This window comes from Panthera uncia (genome assembly GCF_023721935.1).
Source record: "Panthera uncia isolate 11264 chromosome A1 unlocalized genomic scaffold, Puncia_PCG_1.0 HiC_scaffold_17, whole genome shotgun sequence".
In the NCBI taxonomy this organism is placed as follows: domain Eukaryota; kingdom Metazoa; phylum Chordata; class Mammalia; order Carnivora; family Felidae; genus Panthera; species Panthera uncia.
This window is the reverse complement of record NW_026057577.1, coordinates 51,164,062-51,181,800: the sequence shown is the minus strand read 5'-3', so window position 1 is coordinate 51,181,800 and position 17,739 is coordinate 51,164,062. Positions and strand designations below refer to the sequence as shown.

The window sequence follows — 17,739 nt, the reverse complement described above, 5'->3', positions numbered from 1 at the left end:
CGCCTATGACTTAGGCATCTACCGCATTGCCTGACACGAAACGCGGACCTGACCTGTGCCCCAGCCTGGGACACTGCACTGAAAACGTGCTATAGAAGGCCAGGTAACCAATGTTCAGTGACTAGGCGGTAGAGATGGGCCGCGAGCGCCGCGCAGGGCCTCGAGAACCCCGAGGCCGCTGGCGCTTGCCGCAGCTCGCCCCTTTCGGCTCCTCCCTGTCGTGCGTAGAGTGCGTGAGCCAAGGCGCCCAGAGCCAGCGCGGTGAGGACCATGTTGCTTCCGAACATCCTGCTCACCGGTCAGGCGCGCGGCGGGGAGGCGCTGGGCTGCGGGCAGGCCACGGACCTGAGTGCTGTGGGGCGTCGGGCGCCAGAAAGGGTGCCGTGCCGTTCGGTGTTTTGAGGCTAGTGGAGGGCCGCGCGGCGTGGCTGTGGTCCCGGCCTCGAGACCTGGTCCTCCGACGGTTGCGGGAGGCGGGGTGGGGGCGGGGAACGTTATTCTTTTGGGCTGCGCTCGCTCAGGGAGAGAGAGAGAGAGAGAGAGAGAGAGAGAGAGAGAGACCTGTCCTGGTCCCTTTTCTGGCAAGAAATCTGATTCTGCCGGATCTTTGGGAATCTGGTTTTTGTTTGTAAAATGGCTGTTGATTTTTTTCTTTGGTAGGGTTGTGTTTAGAGTTTTAAGCGAGATAATGTAAGGCAGTCATTTTGTATTTAATGCTAGATGCCTCGTCCTTAGGCCTTTCTTGGCCATGTTTCATTTTCCTTGGTGTCTAATAATCACTTTTGGGTAAAAGGGTTCGGATATTTGTGACGTAGTTTGGTTAACTTGCTGTGTACGTTGAGTTAGCGTCAGAAGCTCTTTTCTGGTTTTTTTTTTTTTTTTTTCCTTTCAAAAAGAAAAGGCACCTACTGAGCATCCCTGATCGTTTCTCTTGTTTAGATGCACTCTAAAGTTCCTGGGATGATAGTTTCGTCCCTTCTCGGTCTTTGTACCCGTATGCAGGGCGCTTGTTATACGGGAGGCCTACTGAACTTTCGCATTATGATTTTAAAGACTATTGTTAGCTGTTTAAATGTTTATTAAATTGTAGTTAATAGCATCATGGGGCATTCATGCAAAAGTCAAATGGGTGTAGATGGTGTTGGAACACAAAAATTGAGACGCTCTTCCTGGCAACAAAGCAGAAGTTTATTATTTAACAAAACATAATCTTGTTGACAGCGCCCACGTCTTGTCAGTTTTTGAAAGCTACAGATAGTAATCTGTTTACCTATTATGATTCCTTAGGGGAAGATACTACAACTTCTGAACTGTTGGGGTCAGCCAGGGTCCTGGTATTTTAGTATCCAGCGGTACTGTCAAAAACCTAAAGGTGAACATTTTAGGGAAAACACAGTAGTCCAGGAAAAAACAAACAAACACAGGATAGTCCAGGGTTCAGACTTGGTGTATTACAGTGGGCTTGTAAAAGTTCTTGTCCTGTAAATGGAGGCATGATTTGTCTCTGTTATCTTTAATTATTATAATGACCAAGTTTTATAACTTCACTGGCTCTAACCTGTTCTGAGCTGAAAATTACACATTTGATTATTTTGAAATAAAATAGATGTAAAAAAAGGAAAAGTGAAGAACAATGCCTAGTACTGCTATTTATCTGAAAGGCAATGAACGTATGGTGTGTTTATTACATAAAAATGCGTGTAATACATATGTAATATATATATACATATGCACATATGTGTATATATATGGGTTGCCATATATATAAATACACGTGTGTATACACAAACACATATGCATTAGGATTTCTTGAGAAAGATAAAAGAAACTGCTTTTCACTGGTTATCTCTAAGGAAGAGGTAGTGGAGCCAGTAGTGGAAATGAGATTTGTCCCTCACTGGTTAAATTTTTTCCACGAATTAATTTCTTCATTTTTTAAAAATGAAAGCAAGTAAACGATGGTAATTTGAGATCACTAGTGTTATTATTGGAGTATCTGTTATGGTGGCAGGCAGTCTGTGAATTGGTATCAGAATCACCCAAGCCTTACTCCTGATAGATCAGATATACTTGGCGAGATTATGCTATCCAGCAGGCTTTGAGTAACTTTGACTAGGTCATAGTGTATAGTAATTCACGGAGGATTGCTAATTAGGAAATTTTTCATTTCAGTTGTTAAGCACTTTAAGAAGGGTAGATAGCTGGCTGAAGTCTAATAAGTATTTTATGAACAGTATTCTTCTGTGGCTTGTCTTACAGGTACACCAGGGGTTGGAAAAACCACCCTAGGCAAAGAACTTGCATCAAGATCAGGACTGAAATACATTAATGTGGGTGATTTAGCTCGAGAAGGTAAGGGATACTTTGGTGCTAGTTTTTGTTTTTTTGGTTTTTTTAAAGAGAGTAGATAATGGAGTTAGTACTATATTTGTGAGAGGTACAAAAAGCAGAGACAGTGCTTTTAAGGAATTGATGCTCTGTTGAGGACCCATAGAAAGAGAAAATAAGTGTATAATACTGTGTTCTGGTTGTTTTGGCTGTTACATCCCATCCTCCCCTGCCCTCTTGGCCAATAGTTTTTTGTTGTTGCGTTTTGTTTTTGTTTTGTTTTGGGTTTTTTTTTTTTTTTGAGTGGTAATAATTGGGAATATTTCCATGAAGAGATGGGATTTGGGGAGAATGTTTTTGAGATGGACAAACACATCTAAGTGTGGGTACTACTAAGCGTATCTGTGGAGATAGTATATTGCTCTCACTGGAAGGACACATTATTTTGAACTCAAGTCAGTAGGACATGACTGTTCTTTTTTTTCTTAGAGTCATTTGATAGTTGCATGCCTGCACACAACTGAACATTATTCTGAAGTGATAAATGTTTTTATTTATTTTACCGTTTCCCCCAGTCTTTTATCATTCCCTTATTTGTGTCTTCATTTTTGTATATCCTGTAATGATTTGGATAGGGTGGAAACTCCATAAACTTAAGTAAAGGGGACTTTTAAGTGTGCCTCATTAAAATTAAAAAGATTTAATATTTAAAAATTTCAAACATATTTTCACAATTTTAACAGTATTTAAAATTTAGAAAGTTCCTGACAGTTGCTACTAAAGTAACTATTTCAGGTTTGATCTAATGTACATATTTTTTTCAAATGATCTAAAGTCTGATCAACGGATATCATGGATTCTGGCAAGATGGCTTCTCCCAAGAGCATGCCGAAAGATGCACAGATGATGGCACAAATCCTGAAGGATATGGGGATTACAGAATATGAGCCAAGAGTTATAAATCAGATGTTGGAGTTTGCCTTCCGATATGTGACCACAATTCTAGATGATGCAAAAATTTATTCAAGCCATGCTAAGAAAGCTACTGTTGATGCAGATGATGTGCGATTGGCAATCCAGTGTCGTGCTGATCAGTCTTTTACCTCTCCTCCCCCAAGAGATTTTTTATTAGATATTGCAAGGCAAAGAAATCAAACTCCTTTGCCCTTAATCAAGCCATATTCAGGCCCCAGGTTGCCACCTGATAGATATTGCTTGACTGCTCCAAACTATAGACTTAAGTCTTTACAAAAAAAGGCATCTACTTCTGCGGGAAGAATAACAGTTCCGCGGTTAAGTGTTGGTTCAGTTACTAGCAGACCAAGTACTCCCACGCTTGGCACGCCAACCCCACAAACCATGTCTGTGTCAACTAAAGTAGGGACTCCAATGTCCCTCACAGGGCAAAGGTTTACAGTACAGATGCCCACTTCACAGTCCCCAACTGTAAAAGCATCAATTCCTGCAACATCTGCAGTTCAGAATGTTCTAATTAACCCATCATTAATTGGGTCCAAGAACATTCTTATAACCACTAACATGGTGTCATCACAAAATACTGCCAATGAATCAGCAAATGCATTGAAAAGAAAACGAGAAGATGATGATGATGATGATGACGACGATGATGATGACTATGATAATTTGTAATCTAGCTTTGATGCTTGTAACATGTGTACTTGGTCTTGAATCCATTGTACTGAGATTAAACATGCATGCTGGGTGTTTTCATGTTGTGTTGTAGAACATGTAAATTGTATTTAATGAGTAAATATAGTTACCCTCTCTGAGTTGTTGGATTTTCTTTAATAGGATTAGTAATGGTTTTTCATCAGCCTTCAAGTGTAAAAAATAAAGTTGTTCATCAATTTGTTGGTACTTTGGCAATTATGTTTTTAGAAGCAGTTTTCTTTGTGTCACCAACAGGAATAACCCTTACAACAACTTGAAGTTGTTGTGGCCTATTCATTACCACTAGAGTGTTACTTCTGGTGTGTTCAGATGTTTAGATCACAGTATGATCCCTAGTGTATAAGTCAGTCTCATAGAACCGTGTCTCTTTTGGAGAGACCACTTCATCTGTTTTGATGAATAATCTGTCAATTATTAACTTCTTCCTAGGTCCTATTTTTTTATCGCTTTGGTTGTATTTAAGGACCTTTGATGGGTCTCCCATTATCGTTCCACTTTAAAATTGCAAAAAAATTTTTTCCAGTAGGGCACCTGAGTGGCTCAGTCCTTAAGCATCTGACTTTGGCTCAGCTCATGATCTCATGGTTGGTGAGCTTGAGCCCGACGTCGTATGAGCCCTGCTTCAGGTGAGCCCCATGTTCTCGTTCTCTCTCTCCCTTCCTCCCTCCCCCTCACCCCCCAGCTCCTGCTGCTCCTGGGATTCTCTGCCCCTTGCTCACTTGCCTCCCCCCAATATCTTTTTTTCCCCAGTATCCTTTTTTGCAGGTCAGTTTTGTACATCTTAGCTTTGTCATATTCTTGATGCTGTAAGTATCATGCTCATATTTTTTTTCAGTGTTTTGAGAGAGTGCATGCGTACACACTCAACTAAGGGAGAGGCAGAGAGAGAGAGGGAGAGAGAGAATCCCAAAGAGGCTCCACACTCAACCTGGAGCCTGATGTGGGGCTCCATCCCATGACCATGAGATCATGACCTGAGCCTAAACCAAGAATCAGATGCTTAACTGCTGAGCCATCCAGATTTCACTCATGGTGATATTTTAATCCAGGTCTGGTATTTATAGTTCATAAAATTTAGGTATTTATTTGCTGTTGTACAAGGCTAGTCAGTCTCCCCATTTTATACCTATATAAAATCTGGTTTTCTTCCTTTGCCTGTTGAATTTGACAAGTGATTTCACAGTCCCATACAGTTGTCAGTTTCAGTCTTGTCTTCCAGTTTATCTTACCCACTGACTTTAACATTTCTAAATGTAATGAAGTTGCTATATAATTTATCACGAATAGTATGAGAGGAATAATAACACTAGACGATTGGTTCCTGGTGTACTTGTACTCAACACTTTTAGCCAGTGTATGTACACCTAATGGAGTATATAGTCCCAAATGTCCTCTGAATTTTATTGATGAGGTTGTTTCATAAGATAGAATCTAAGCCTTGGGTTCCCCCACTTCTCCCATAACGCCGGATAAAGGATTTCTGGTCTCTCTTAACATGGTGTTAGATAAAGTACTCTATAAGGTTTTTCATAATGTACCAGATTGTTCTTTTCTCCAGATGCTATTTGAATATATCTGAAAATCTTAACTAGAAAATATACTGAGACCCCTACCTGTTCATTTTTCTCAAATAGTGATGTATTTTAAGAGAAACCATGTAATCATCTGTAAAGGAGTGGTTCCCAACTAGGTGTGATTTTTGCCTTTCAGGGGACTTTTGGCAATTTCTGAATACTTTCAGTAGTCATGACTGGAGTGGAAGCCAGGGATTCTGTTGAACATCCCACAATTCACAGAATAACCCTCCATTCCCATAAAGGAATTATCAAGCTCAAAACGTCAGTATTTGAGATTGAGAACCCTGCTATAAAGCAATAAGACCAAAAACAACCCACTTGTTTTAAATAAATCTGTCTAAATAGAATTTATTGCCATTCTAGTAACCCTGTTGAGTTGCTATATCATTTGTAAGAGACTTATGCCATGTGGAACCAAGGTAGGAAAAATTAGGTAAGGAATTAAGCTTAATAAAATGGGGAGTCCTAAATATGGTATGGCTAAGAATGCTTTTTTACCCTGTTACTCCAGTCTCAGATTCTTCCTTTCCCTTATGCAATCACTTAATTACTTAACAGCATCCTTAATTTTCCTGCCACAAGTTTATCAGTCTTCAGCCTCTGCTCATAAACCCCAGGATCCCCATATGTCTAGACAAAGTGATATAATTCTATTAACGTTGGGTCCATTTGGAACATTGTTATGCATAGCTGAGCCCTCAGCACTTAAAATCTTGATCTCTTTCTAATCCAGGAGTTTGTCGACAAACTGCTGTTTTTTATAGAAACCACATTAGCTGAAGACTAGCGCACGAAGCATGAAGTGTTTGCTATCTGGCCTTTTACAGAAAACGCTTGGTATCCCCACTCTAACCTCTTTATCCCATTTTTTTCCCTCCACTGGAAGCTACCCCTGGAAGGCTCTGAAGCTAACCTCCCTGGTGGCCCCTCCAGCACTGCTGTCTCCCAGTCTGCATGTGATCCTCCTACATACACGTCTTCCCCCATAATTTCACTGCAGCTGTATTGTAGTTTTGCCCCTCCCTTTAGTAATCTCATTCACTCTGGACTAGTTACTCCCTTTTGAAAGAGCCCAGTTTCAGGGCACCTGGGTGGCTCAGTCGGTTAAGTGTCCAACTTCGACTCCGGTCACGATCTCACAGTCCATGAGTTTGAGCCCCGTGTCGGGCTCTGCTGACAGCTCAGAGCCTGGAGCCTGCTTCGGATTCTGTGTCTCCTCTTCTCTCTCTGCCCCTCCCATGCTCATGCTCTGTCTCTGTCTCTCAATAATAAACGTTAAAAAAAATTTTTTTTTCAAGATCCCAGTTTCTAGACACCTACTAAAGGTAATCACCTTCTTGACAGTTGCCAGACCTTTTCACAAACTAAAACATTTAAGAAGCACATGCTCTGAAATCCTGACTACTTGCTCATGCTTGATTCTTGTTCCCCTTACATAGAAACACAAACATGCTAACACAGATCCACTTGCCCCGTAAATCTTGATGGTTTGCCTGAAAAATCCCTATGGTATCCCTATCCTATTTTCAAGCCCATTTCTCCTGAATCTCCTACTCTTTAGTATCTTTTCCTCTTCTATGCCATTATTATGTCCTTTATAAAGAAGAGGGAGAGGGAATAAACAAGACTTGAGCTTTTTCTGATAAAGTCCATCATCTGTAATGTGTGGATTATGAACTGGTTTGAGTTTACCTTTAGCCTTACCTGCAGCCACTCCCCTAGGTTCCCTTCATTCTGCGCACAGTACGCTTGTTCCTCACTGGGAATTGACCTCCAGGTCTTTACAAGTGCTGTTCCCTTTACCTGGAGATGCCCTTATCTGCCTTTTTTTTTTTTTATCTGCCTTTTAAACAACTCTTTAAAAGACCCAACTCAAGGGGGACGCCTGGGTGACTCAGTCAGTTGAGTGGCTGACTCTTGATTTCCGCTCAGGTCATGATCCCAGGGTCGTGGGATGGAGTCCTGCGCCAGGCTCTGCACTAAGCATGGATCGTGCTTGAGATTCTTAAAAAAAGAGAGAAAGACCCAACTCAAATGTCACATCTTTGGTGCTCACTAACTTCTCTAAGGATTTATTGTGCTTTTCTCTACATAAAAGGTCAGGTATCAAAGCACTATATCTTTCTAAACCAATTAGCTTCTTGTACTAATTGCATTACAGTTATAAGCTTCTTGTTGGATTGAGGTAAATGTGGTAAACTTTTCAAAGTAAGAAATCAGGTGGTTGGGGAGGGGGTGCCTGGCCGGCCGAGTCTGTAGAGCATGGGACTCAAGATCACAGGGTTGTGAGTTCAAGCCCTACATTGGGCATGGAGCTTACTTAAAAAAAAAAAAAAAAAGTACAAAGTAAGAAATCTGAAAATGTTTTAAATATTGGCAATAGCAATGAAATAGCTAGCATCCAACATCATTAAAGAACAGCTTTCATGTGAGTATAAACTCTAGGAGGGCAGTTAAAATGTAATGATTTTATTGCTTGACTAACAACAGGTAGGAAGATCTTTTGAGGTAAGAACTTAAGCCATTTAACTTTGGCCCCACAATTTGTTTTCTGCAACTAACTTTAAATCCTAAAACTTTGTTGAGAAAGTTGAATTTTCTAAGCTTTTGGTAGGTTAATCAATTCAAGCCTTTTTATCGTTTCTAGATTAGGATCCTGTACTTAGCTCTAAATTTGACTTCCAACTGAAACTTTGTAAAGGGCATACATAAAAAAATAATAAAGTAGCATACGTTTTTCCGTTTTTTTCAGAAATTTGAAATGAACTTTTTTAAAAATGTTTTTTTTTAACTTTTTTTTTTTTTTTAACATTTATTTATTGTTGAGAGACAGAGACAGACAGAGCATGAGCAGGGGAGGGGCTAGAGAGAGAGAGAGACAAAGAATCCGAAGCAGGCTCCAGACTCTGAGCTGTCAGCACAGAGCATGACACGGGGCCCGAACCCACGAATCGTGAGATCATAACTGGAGCCGAAGTCGGATACTCAACTAACTGAGCCACCCAGGCACCCTTTAATGTTTATTTTTAAGAGCTAGAGGGCACAAGTGGGGGAGAAGCAGAGAGAGGGGGACAGAGGGTGCCAAGGGGGCTCTGCACCGACAGCAGAGAGCCTGATGCGGTACTCGAACTCCCGAACTCAGAGACCATGACCTGATCCAAAGTTGGATGCTCAACCGACTGAGTCACCAGGGGCCCCATGAAATTTGAAATGAACTTTAAAGGATTTTCTTTTTTCTTTTCTTTTTTTTTCTTTTTGAGAGCAAGCACAAGCCGGGGAGGGGCAGAGAGAGAGAGGGAGAGAGAGAGAATCCCAAATAGGCTTTGCTCTGCCCGTGCAGAGTCCAATGCAGGACTTGATCTCACAAACCATGAGATCATGACCTGAGCCGAAATCAAGAGCTGTACGCTTACCTGACTGAGCCACCCAGGCGCCCCTAAAATGAACTTTAGAATCCATTTCTCCATTCCCTATGGTACAGGTTATAATTATCACTCACCTAAAATTCTGCAGTAGCCTTGATCTGGTATCCCTGTTTCTGGATTTGCTTCCTTCTAACTTATTCTCTATGGAGAAACCAAAATAATTTTTAAAAATTTGTAATTGATCCTGTCATTTCAGGCTTAAAATGTTTTAATGATTTTACTTTGCCTTAGATTAAGTCTAACTCTGCAACCCTTTTTGATCTGGCCTCAATTTACCTGACCCTTTATCACCTATTTTATACATAGTCTAAGAAACTTTCCCTCCCTTAAGTCTTGCCCTCTTAATTCTGCCTTTGAATATCGTTTTTCTCTGTTGAAAATAGTCATCCCTACCTTTTTTCCCTAGGTACCTGCTTCAAGTCTCCACTTAAAAGTCACTTCCTCCAGGAAGCCTTCCCTAATGTTCCACGTTTAAAGTATTATCCTATTATAATTTCCAGGTTACTTTGTCCTCTCTAATTTTATTGTAAACTCTTTAAGGGAAAGACTACGTTTGCCTTCTTGGTCATTTTGCTCATTATTAAATCCTTATTATCCCTACAGGCACTTATACATGGTAGGTATTTGATAGGTGTTTTTTGAAATGAATGTTTTAAAGGTTGGATTACACTATTCAACTACATTAACATGATTTAAGAAATCCTGCATTTCAGCACTGCGGTATAAAGACTTTAATTCTAACTCAATATTGCAGTGGTTGTCTCTATTTTAGATAGCATATTTTTTAACGATTTCACTAGTCTTGAGAGTTAAGGATTTAAAATATGAAGGAACCTCAGTATTTATCTACTGCAGATTCCTACATAGTATGGAATCAACAGTAGGTATTAGATTTTGTGGCATTGTAAAAATAATACACCAAAAAAGTACTCCAAATCCTAATTTATTTCCATTTTTGTATTTCTGATCTTTGGCTCTATTACAACTTTGAATTCTGCTTTTTATGTTTTACCCTTTGTGTCATAAGCATTTATCATGTGTGACCTAGTCCATACTACATAATACTACCTAATATTTATTTTCTTAACTTTAATTACATAATATTTCATCAAACTAGTAAACCGAGATATAAGTTTTTCCTATTGTTGAATGTTTATCACTTAAAATTTTTTCTGGCTAGAAATTAAATGGTAGAGGAAATCTATGAATGGATATGACATTTTTATTTTTAAAATTATTTTTTAAATGTCTTATTTATTTTTAAGAGAGTGTGAGTGGGGAGGTACAGAGGGAGGGGGAGACAGAGGATCTGAAGCCGGCTCCATGATGACAGCATAGAGCCGGACGCACTGCTCAAACCCGTGAACTGATCAGATCATGACCTGAGCCGAAGTTGGACACTCAACCCAGACACCCCTAAAATTATTTTTGAAATACATTTCCAATTTATTATATACATATATGATTAATGCAACAGGCATAAAAAGGGTAATTTTATATTTCTTTAATAGCCGGGAAAGTCCAACATATTTTCATCGTATGTTTATTAATTATTTTCATTGTGTGTGAATTCCTTTTTGTTAAGGTACGTATTTTTAATCTTGATTTTGAAGGTCATTATGTAATCTACATTTCAGGCCTTTGTCCTACTATAAAAATTTCTCCCAGTAGTTGTTTTTATTGCTACATTATTTTTCACTGAACAGAGATTTAGCATTTTATGTGTTTTAAAATGAACAAACTCAAATGAATCATTCCTTTACAGATTAAATTTTCCGCTAATTGTCTTTGAATTAAACAATTGGCTCTTTAATCCAGTTTATAGTATACAGGATTTAGATTATTTGTAAATCATTATCCAGTTTTCCCAATACCAAGGCAGTTTAATTTTTTTAGCTAGAGTATCTGGTAATTGCGCAGTAATCCAGGGAAGCAGATGGCACAGGGAGGTGCTTGAGAGGTGCTCACGTGGCCAGAATGAGTCCATACACTGTCCTGGCAGGACAAAAAGTTGCAACTGTCTCTGTGCCTCCCATTGACCCTCAGAACTACCCTTTTATTACTTCAGAACTCATGCTCATTTTAACCTAATTTTAACCTGTGCCAAAATATTGAAGGGAAAGATGTGGGAGGACTATAGCATGCTCTTAGAGATGGCTCAAAGGATGGTCTAAGCCTTATTACATATTTCTTAGAGATTTAGGTGAGCATAGGATTATGTCTCACCTTCTAAAGCAAGACTTCCTTTGAAAGCCAGCTTTGATTTGTTGGAAAATTCTTACATGAGATTTAAATCTGCCTTCTTTATAACTGCCCATCATTCTTGTTTTGCCTCCTGAAATGTTTATTTGACCCATGGGTTTTGAGGATCCTGGAAATCTAGAAGTAAAAATACTGTTCAGGAGCACTTGGGTCAAACTGACTCTCCTTTCCCAGACCCCACGAAGATGGGACCTGTGTGACTGAGGGCTCATTTTTAGAATTGAGAAACTGCTGTTGGTTCTACTAAGTTCCATCTCCTTAGCCTAAAATATTTGATAATCTATTGTTAATGTGTGCGAGTGTCTGTATCCCTGTGTCCCCTCTTCCCACCAAATAGCTCAACAAAAATAATGCAGTCCTCTTCTATTAGTCCCACAAATTCTGAAATCATTCATTTTTTTTAGTTGGTTTCAATTTTGATAGCTAAAATTGTATCAGATATATTGCTATCCAAGTTTCCCTCTAGGTAAAATTCTGATTTAATCAGCATTGCTCTTTACATTTGGTGTCCGTGTGACATCTGCTGTCTGTTAGTGCCCTCTCTAGTCTCTCAAAGAGTAATTGATGGTATATTTCCTTTCCTAAAGTCTAAAATTAATTGAAAATTACTGACAGTGACTTATAAAATACTAGTTTAATAAGCCAGTGTAAATCTCTTTTAGGGCAGTTATATGATGGCTATGATGAAGAGTATGATTGCCCCATTTTAGATGAAGATAGAGTAAGTACAAGTTTTTTATAAAGTATACTTCTTAAAATTTAATAGGAAAGTTGACCTCATTTTTTTAAAAAGGAGCCTTCTTTCTGTCCCTTTCTTACAGGTAGTTGATGAATTAGAAAACCAAATGAGTGAAGGTGGAGTTATTGTTGATTACCATGGTTGTGATTTCTTCCCTGAACGCTGGTTTCATATAGTTTTTGTGCTGCGAGCAGATAACAGTGTATTGTACAAAAGACTTGAAACAAGGTAAGAAAGGAAAAACACTGAATTCTTAAAGTATGATATAACCCTTTATTCAGATTCCTGAAATTAGCCAGTACAACCATGATAAAGGATTCCTTTCGAATATGTGACTATTGGTCTCTCATTATAAACCAAGTCTGTATGGTACCAGCGCTCTGAATCTAAGAGAAAAAGATACATTTGTAAAATACAGGTAATAGTTTATAACTGAGTAAATGAATACTGCAACTGACAGTTTAAATAAAATATACCGTAACAGCAACTCTATTTAGTCATGATGTTTCCTTAATGTAAAACCTTCCTGGGAAAACAACCAAGCCAGTAACATACTCTGACTGCTGAATGTACATTACCCGCTCAAAATATCCGCACAACATGAATGGGAAAGTTTATGAAAAACTGACAAGATAAATCAACATTTCCAACCTTTAAAATATATTTTGAGTTGGCCCCTCCAAGAGAGCATCAGACTTAATCCAGAATAAACAAAAAAGAGGAATTTTTATGGGAAACATTTTTCCATTGTCTTTTGAGTCAAGCTGTAGGAAGATGGAGGTTCTAGAGGATTTATGGGGCAATCTCAGAAGGAACGCTTCAAAAGTTTCCCTAAGTTCAGGTTTAGAATTCGTAGTTCTCAATGACAGTAGTCAGCTCTGACTAACCATCACTGGATAGGATACTTGTAAAATCCTTACACCAAGGAGTATAGTAGCAAATATATGGGGAAAGTTGGAGCTAGACCTAAAACCGTAATCGTCTTTTTTAGGCAGAGAAAAGACATTAACAGTGTTTTAACAGAGAAGTAATGGAGACCAATTGGTACACATTCCTTTCTGCAAACCAAACAATTTAAATTTTTTATTAAAAATTATTGTTTTGGGGCACCTGGCTGGCTCAGTTGGTAGACCATGCAACTCTTGATTTCAGGGTTTTAAGTGCAAGCCCCATATTGGGTGTTGAGATTACTTAAAATCTGTAAAAGAAGAAATTTACTGTTTTGGAGCACCTGGCCGGCTCAGTCAGTGGAGCATGCTGTGCTCGATCTTGGGGTTGTAAGTTCAAGCCCCACCTTTGGTATAGAGATTACTTAAAAATAAAATCTTAAAAAAAAGATTTCTGTTTTATATAAAGAGCCAAAGACTAAGATATGAAAAAATTTGAGAGAGCTTGTCTTGTTTTTAGCCATTGAAAAAGTTACAAAGTAATCGATCACCTTAAAAAAAAATAACAGCTTTACTGAGCTAAATTCACATACATACAATTCACCCATTAGAAGTATACACATTTGTTTTTAGTATATTCACAGAATTATGCATCTGTTACTACAGCCAATTTTAGAAAATGTTCATTGTCTCCCTCCTCCCCCAAAACCTGTGCCCATTAGCAGTCACTCCCCATATTTCCTCTCAGTCCCCTGGCCCTAGGCAACCAGTAATTGACCTTCTGTCTCTTTTGGATTTGCCTATTCTGGACATTTTATGTAAAAGAAATCTTACAGTACATGATCTTCTGTGTCTGGTTTCTTTTATTTAACCTAATGTTTTCAGAGTTCATCTATGTTGCAGCATGTATCAATACTTCGTTTTTATCCACTTACCAGAATATAGACATTTGGGTCTTTTCCATTTTTTGGCTATTGTAAATAATACTGCTGTGAATATTCGTGCCTGTGATTTTATGTGGACATTATGTGTTCAATTATCTTGGATATGAAATTTAAGAATAGGATTGCTGGGTAATAAACTCCATGTTCAACCTTTTGAGGAACTGTTAGACTGTTAGCCAAAGTGGCTCTACCAATTTTCCTTCCTAAGAGCAGTGTTTGAAGGCTCTAGTATTTCCACATTCTCGTGGACAGTTGTTATGTCTTTTCATTGTAGCCATCCCAGTGGGTATGAAGTAGTATCTCATTGTGGTTTTGATTTGCATTTCCTTGATCACTAATGATATTGAGCATCTTTTCATGTACTTATTGCTCATTTGTCTGTCTTCTTGGAAGAAATAGCTCTTCAGACCCTTTGCCCAGTTTTTTATTGGGTTATGCTTCCTTCTTAATTAAGTTGTAAGAGTTCTTTGTGTATTTTAGATGCAAATCCCTTATCAGATATATGATTTGCAAAAATTTTCTCTCATTCTGTTGGTTATGTTTTCATATAGTTAATCATCCTTAAGTAGTTCGATTTACTTTTTTTTTAAATGTTTATTTTTGAGAGAGACAGAGTGTGAGTGGGGGAGGGACAGAGACAGAGGGAGACACAAAACTTGAAGCAGGCTTCAGGCTCCATGCTGTCAGCACAGGACCAGATGCAGGGCTCAAACCTACGAACCGTGAGATCATGACCCGAGCTGAAGTCAGATGCTTAACTGACTGAGCCATCTAGGCACCCCATAAGTAATTCAATTTACTCTTGATTGTTACAAGGTTGAACTAATATGAATTTTTAAAAATCTTTTTCATTAGCTAATTAATTAGTTGGCTAATTTACATATCTGCCTAAAGATGATGTAAGTTAATTTTTTTTTACATCTTTGGAATTGGTAAAGCACAGATACATCTATCTGTATGATCAAGTACCCAATTAGTATATAGTGTTCCTATCAGAAGTATTTAATTTTTTTAATATTATTTTTTTATTTTTTGTAAAGTTTATTTATTTTGAGAGAGGGCAAGTGTGAGCTGGGAAAGGGCAGAAAGAAAGGGAGACAGAGAATCCCAAGCAGGCTCTGCACTGTTGGCACACAGCCAAACGTGGGGCTCGATCTCGTGAATCGTGAGACCATGATCTGAGCTGAAATGATGAGTCAGACACTTAACTGACTGAGCCACCCACGCACCCTTAAGATTTTATTTTTTAACTAATCTCTACACCCAACACTGGGCTGGAACTTACAACCCCAAGATCAGGAGTTGCATGCTCCACCCACTGAGCCAGCCAGGGGCCCCCCATAAGTATTTCATTTTTATACACTACCTCGTTGTTTTATCTGTCTATATCTTAATTCCTCTAATTTCTTTTGAAATCTAGGACCAAAGCTCTACACTTCTTATTTATCTCATAGCTCAATATCTGGCTTGAGATAGGTAGATATGTTTGCTAATGAAATGGATGACAAATTTTGGGGGCTGAAATTAAGACAAACCTAAACATTGGATATTAGTTTTAACTTCTTGTCAAAAAAGTCTCTCAGGGCACCTGGGTGGCTCAGTTGGTTAAGCATAGGACTTGGGCTCAGGTCATGAGCTTACAGTTCATGGGATCAAGCCCTGCATTTGGGCTCTTTGCTGACAGTTCAGAGCCTGTTTAGGATTTTCTCTCTCTCCCTCTCTCTCTGCCCCTCCCCTGCTCATGCTCTCTCTCTGTCTCTCAATAAACCTTATATATTTTAAAAAGTCTCATATTGGGGCACCTGGGTGGCTCAGTCGACTTTGGCTCAGGTCATGATCTCATGGTTCATGGGTTTGAGTCCCATGTCAGGCTCTCTGCTGACAGCTCAGAGCCTGGAGTCTGCTTCGGATTCTTTGTCTCCCTCTCTCTCTTCCCCTCCCCTGTTCACTCTCTGTCTCTCGCTCAAAAATAAATAAACATCAAAAAATAAATAAAAAAAAAGTCTCATATTTACAGGTGCCAGTCTATTTTATTTAAATAAATAGACTACAAGGAGTATTTTTGCATGATATTTCATGTATTTAAAAGTGTCCGGTTTCTCTTGTGTTCCTAAAACTCCAGTTAATGCCATTCAGTTTGCTGTTTTTTTATCTTCCCATTGCCTTCCAGGGGTTATAATGAGAAGAAACTAAAAGATAATATTCAGTGTGAAATTTTTCAAGTTCTTTATGAAGAAGCATTAGCATCCTACAAGGAAGAAATAGTACATCAGCTGCCCAGCAATAAACCAGAAGATCTAGAGGATAACATCAATCAGATATTGAAGTGGATTGAGCAGTGGATTAAGGATCATAGCTCCTGATTTACAAGACTACTAGCCACTTTACAACCACTCTTGTTATATCTCTGCCATATTGAATAAATTGTCCAATTGTCGGTAAAGTTTTTTTATTAAAATTGAGCTGCAAGACTAGTAGATGGATGGCCTAAAGGTTTATGTGTGGGCTTTCTTTCTCCATGAGAAAGCAAAAGTCTCAAGTATAGTATATATAATATCATTAAGGATTGATAGTAAAAACTGTTCATTTTAAATGCTTCAACAGCTAAAGAATAAATAAATCTGACCACATGGGTGGCTATCTTTTAAGTTCATTGCAGAATAAAGTAAAAGTGATCCCTTAAAGTAAAAGTTAAGACTGAAGATAAAACATCAGAGTTTTTCATTTTTATTTCTTTGCTTAAAAAACAAACACACAGGGGCTCCTGGGCGGCTCAGTCAGTTGAGCTTCTGACTCTTGATTTCAGCTCAGGTCATGATCACAGGGTCATGGGATTAAGCCCCGTGTAGGGCTCCATGCTGAGTGTGCAGTCTGCTGAAGATTCTCTCTCTCTCTCTCTCTCTTTCTCTGCCCCTCTCCCCCACTCACCCCTCCCCCCATCTCAAACACACACACACACACACACACACACACACACACACACAAAGAAATGGTAATACTTATACTCTACAAAAACTGGAAGGTACAAAAGGGTATACTGGAAAGGTAGGTTTCCCTTCCAGGCCACCCCTTATTCTTCAGCCACCCCAGGTCCCCTCCCTTTAAGAAGTAATGTTTCTGGTTTCCTAAGTCTCTTTTGGAGAGATGGAGAGATTTTATGCCCACAAAGTATGTATGTTTGTGTACTTTAGTTGCTTTAAGCATGTGGTAGCATATTATATACACTCTTCTGTATCTTCTTATTTTCATTTAATATATTTTGGAGAGTATATCATCTCATAACATACAGACCTCCCTATTCTTTCAAATTAAGATAAAATTTTACTTTATGTGTTTTTTAAAATTTTTATTTATTTACTTGTTTGTTTATTTATTAAGAGAGAGAGCGTGGGGGCCCTGGGTGGCTCAGTCGGTTAAGTGTCCGACTTTGGCTCAGGTCATGGTCTCGCGGTTTGTGAGTTCAAGTCCCGCGTTGGGTTCTGTGCTCACAGCTCAGAGCCTAGAGCCTGCTTTGGATTCTGTGTCTCCCTCTCTCTGCCCCTGCCCCCCTAAAGAAATAAATAAACCTTTAAAACAAAACAAAACAAAACAAAAAAATAAGAGAGCACAGGGGAGGGGCAGAGAGGGAGAGAAAGAATCTCAAGCAGGATCTACACCCAATGCAGAGCCCAACATGGGGTGGGGCTCGATCTCATGCCAATGAGATCATGACCTGAGCCGAAATCAAGGGATGGACGCTTAACTGACTGAGCCACCCAGGTGCCCCCAAATTTGTCATTTTAAAGTGCATAATTGGGTGCGTGGGTGGCTCAGTTAAGTGTCTAACTCTAGGTTTCAGCTCAGGTCACAATCTCACATTTTGTGGGTTCAAGCCCCACATCGGGC

The 17,739-nt window shown here is 39.0% G+C and overlaps 2 protein-coding genes across 5 annotated transcripts; both read left to right on the top strand.

Annotated features, from left to right (window-relative positions):
- The first annotated feature begins 112 nt into the window (after positions 1 to 112).
- Positions 113 to 16,291, top strand: AK6 (adenylate kinase 6). Of its 4 annotated transcripts, none has more exons than XM_049649596.1 (5): positions 113 to 261; positions 2,260 to 2,352; positions 11,947 to 12,005; positions 12,106 to 12,251; positions 16,025 to 16,291. In XM_049649596.1, exons 1-5 carry the CDS (start codon positions 135 to 137, stop codon positions 16,215 to 16,217), a joined length of 618 nt encoding a protein of 205 aa, XP_049505553.1. In that variant the 5' UTR covers positions 113 to 134; the 3' UTR covers positions 16,218 to 16,291. The 4 variants fall into 4 exon arrangements, with proteins under 4 accessions (XP_049505553.1, XP_049505556.1, XP_049505554.1 ...); XM_049649599.1 differs by having other exon boundaries at positions 15,991 to 16,125; XM_049649597.1 differs by having other exon boundaries at positions 211 to 298.
- Positions 2,260 to 4,196, top strand: TAF9 (TATA-box binding protein associated factor 9). Its single transcript, XM_049649595.1, has 2 exons — positions 2,260 to 2,352; positions 3,164 to 4,196. Exon 2 carries the CDS (start codon positions 3,181 to 3,183, stop codon positions 3,976 to 3,978), a length of 798 nt encoding a protein of 265 aa, XP_049505552.1. The 5' UTR covers positions 2,260 to 2,352; positions 3,164 to 3,180; the 3' UTR covers positions 3,979 to 4,196.
- Positions 16,292 to 17,739: the final 1,448 nt, after the last annotated feature.

Excerpts from the sequence above, each read along its gene's own strand:
- AK6 (XM_049649596.1), top strand. The coding sequence starts at position 135 with ATGGGCCGCGAGCGCCGCGCAGGGCCTCGAGAACCCCGAGGCCGCTGG. Across the intron at positions 2,353-11,946 it reads GGGTGATTTAGCTCGAGAAG|GGCAGTTATATGATGGCTAT; the intron begins GTAAGGGATACT and ends AATCTCTTTTAG. Across the intron at positions 12,006-12,105 it reads CCATTTTAGATGAAGATAGA|GTAGTTGATGAATTAGAAAA; the intron begins GTAAGTACAAGT and ends CCTTTCTTACAG.
- TAF9 (XM_049649595.1), top strand. The coding sequence starts at position 3,181 with ATGGATTCTGGCAAGATGGCTTCTCCCAAGAGCATGCCGAAAGATGCA.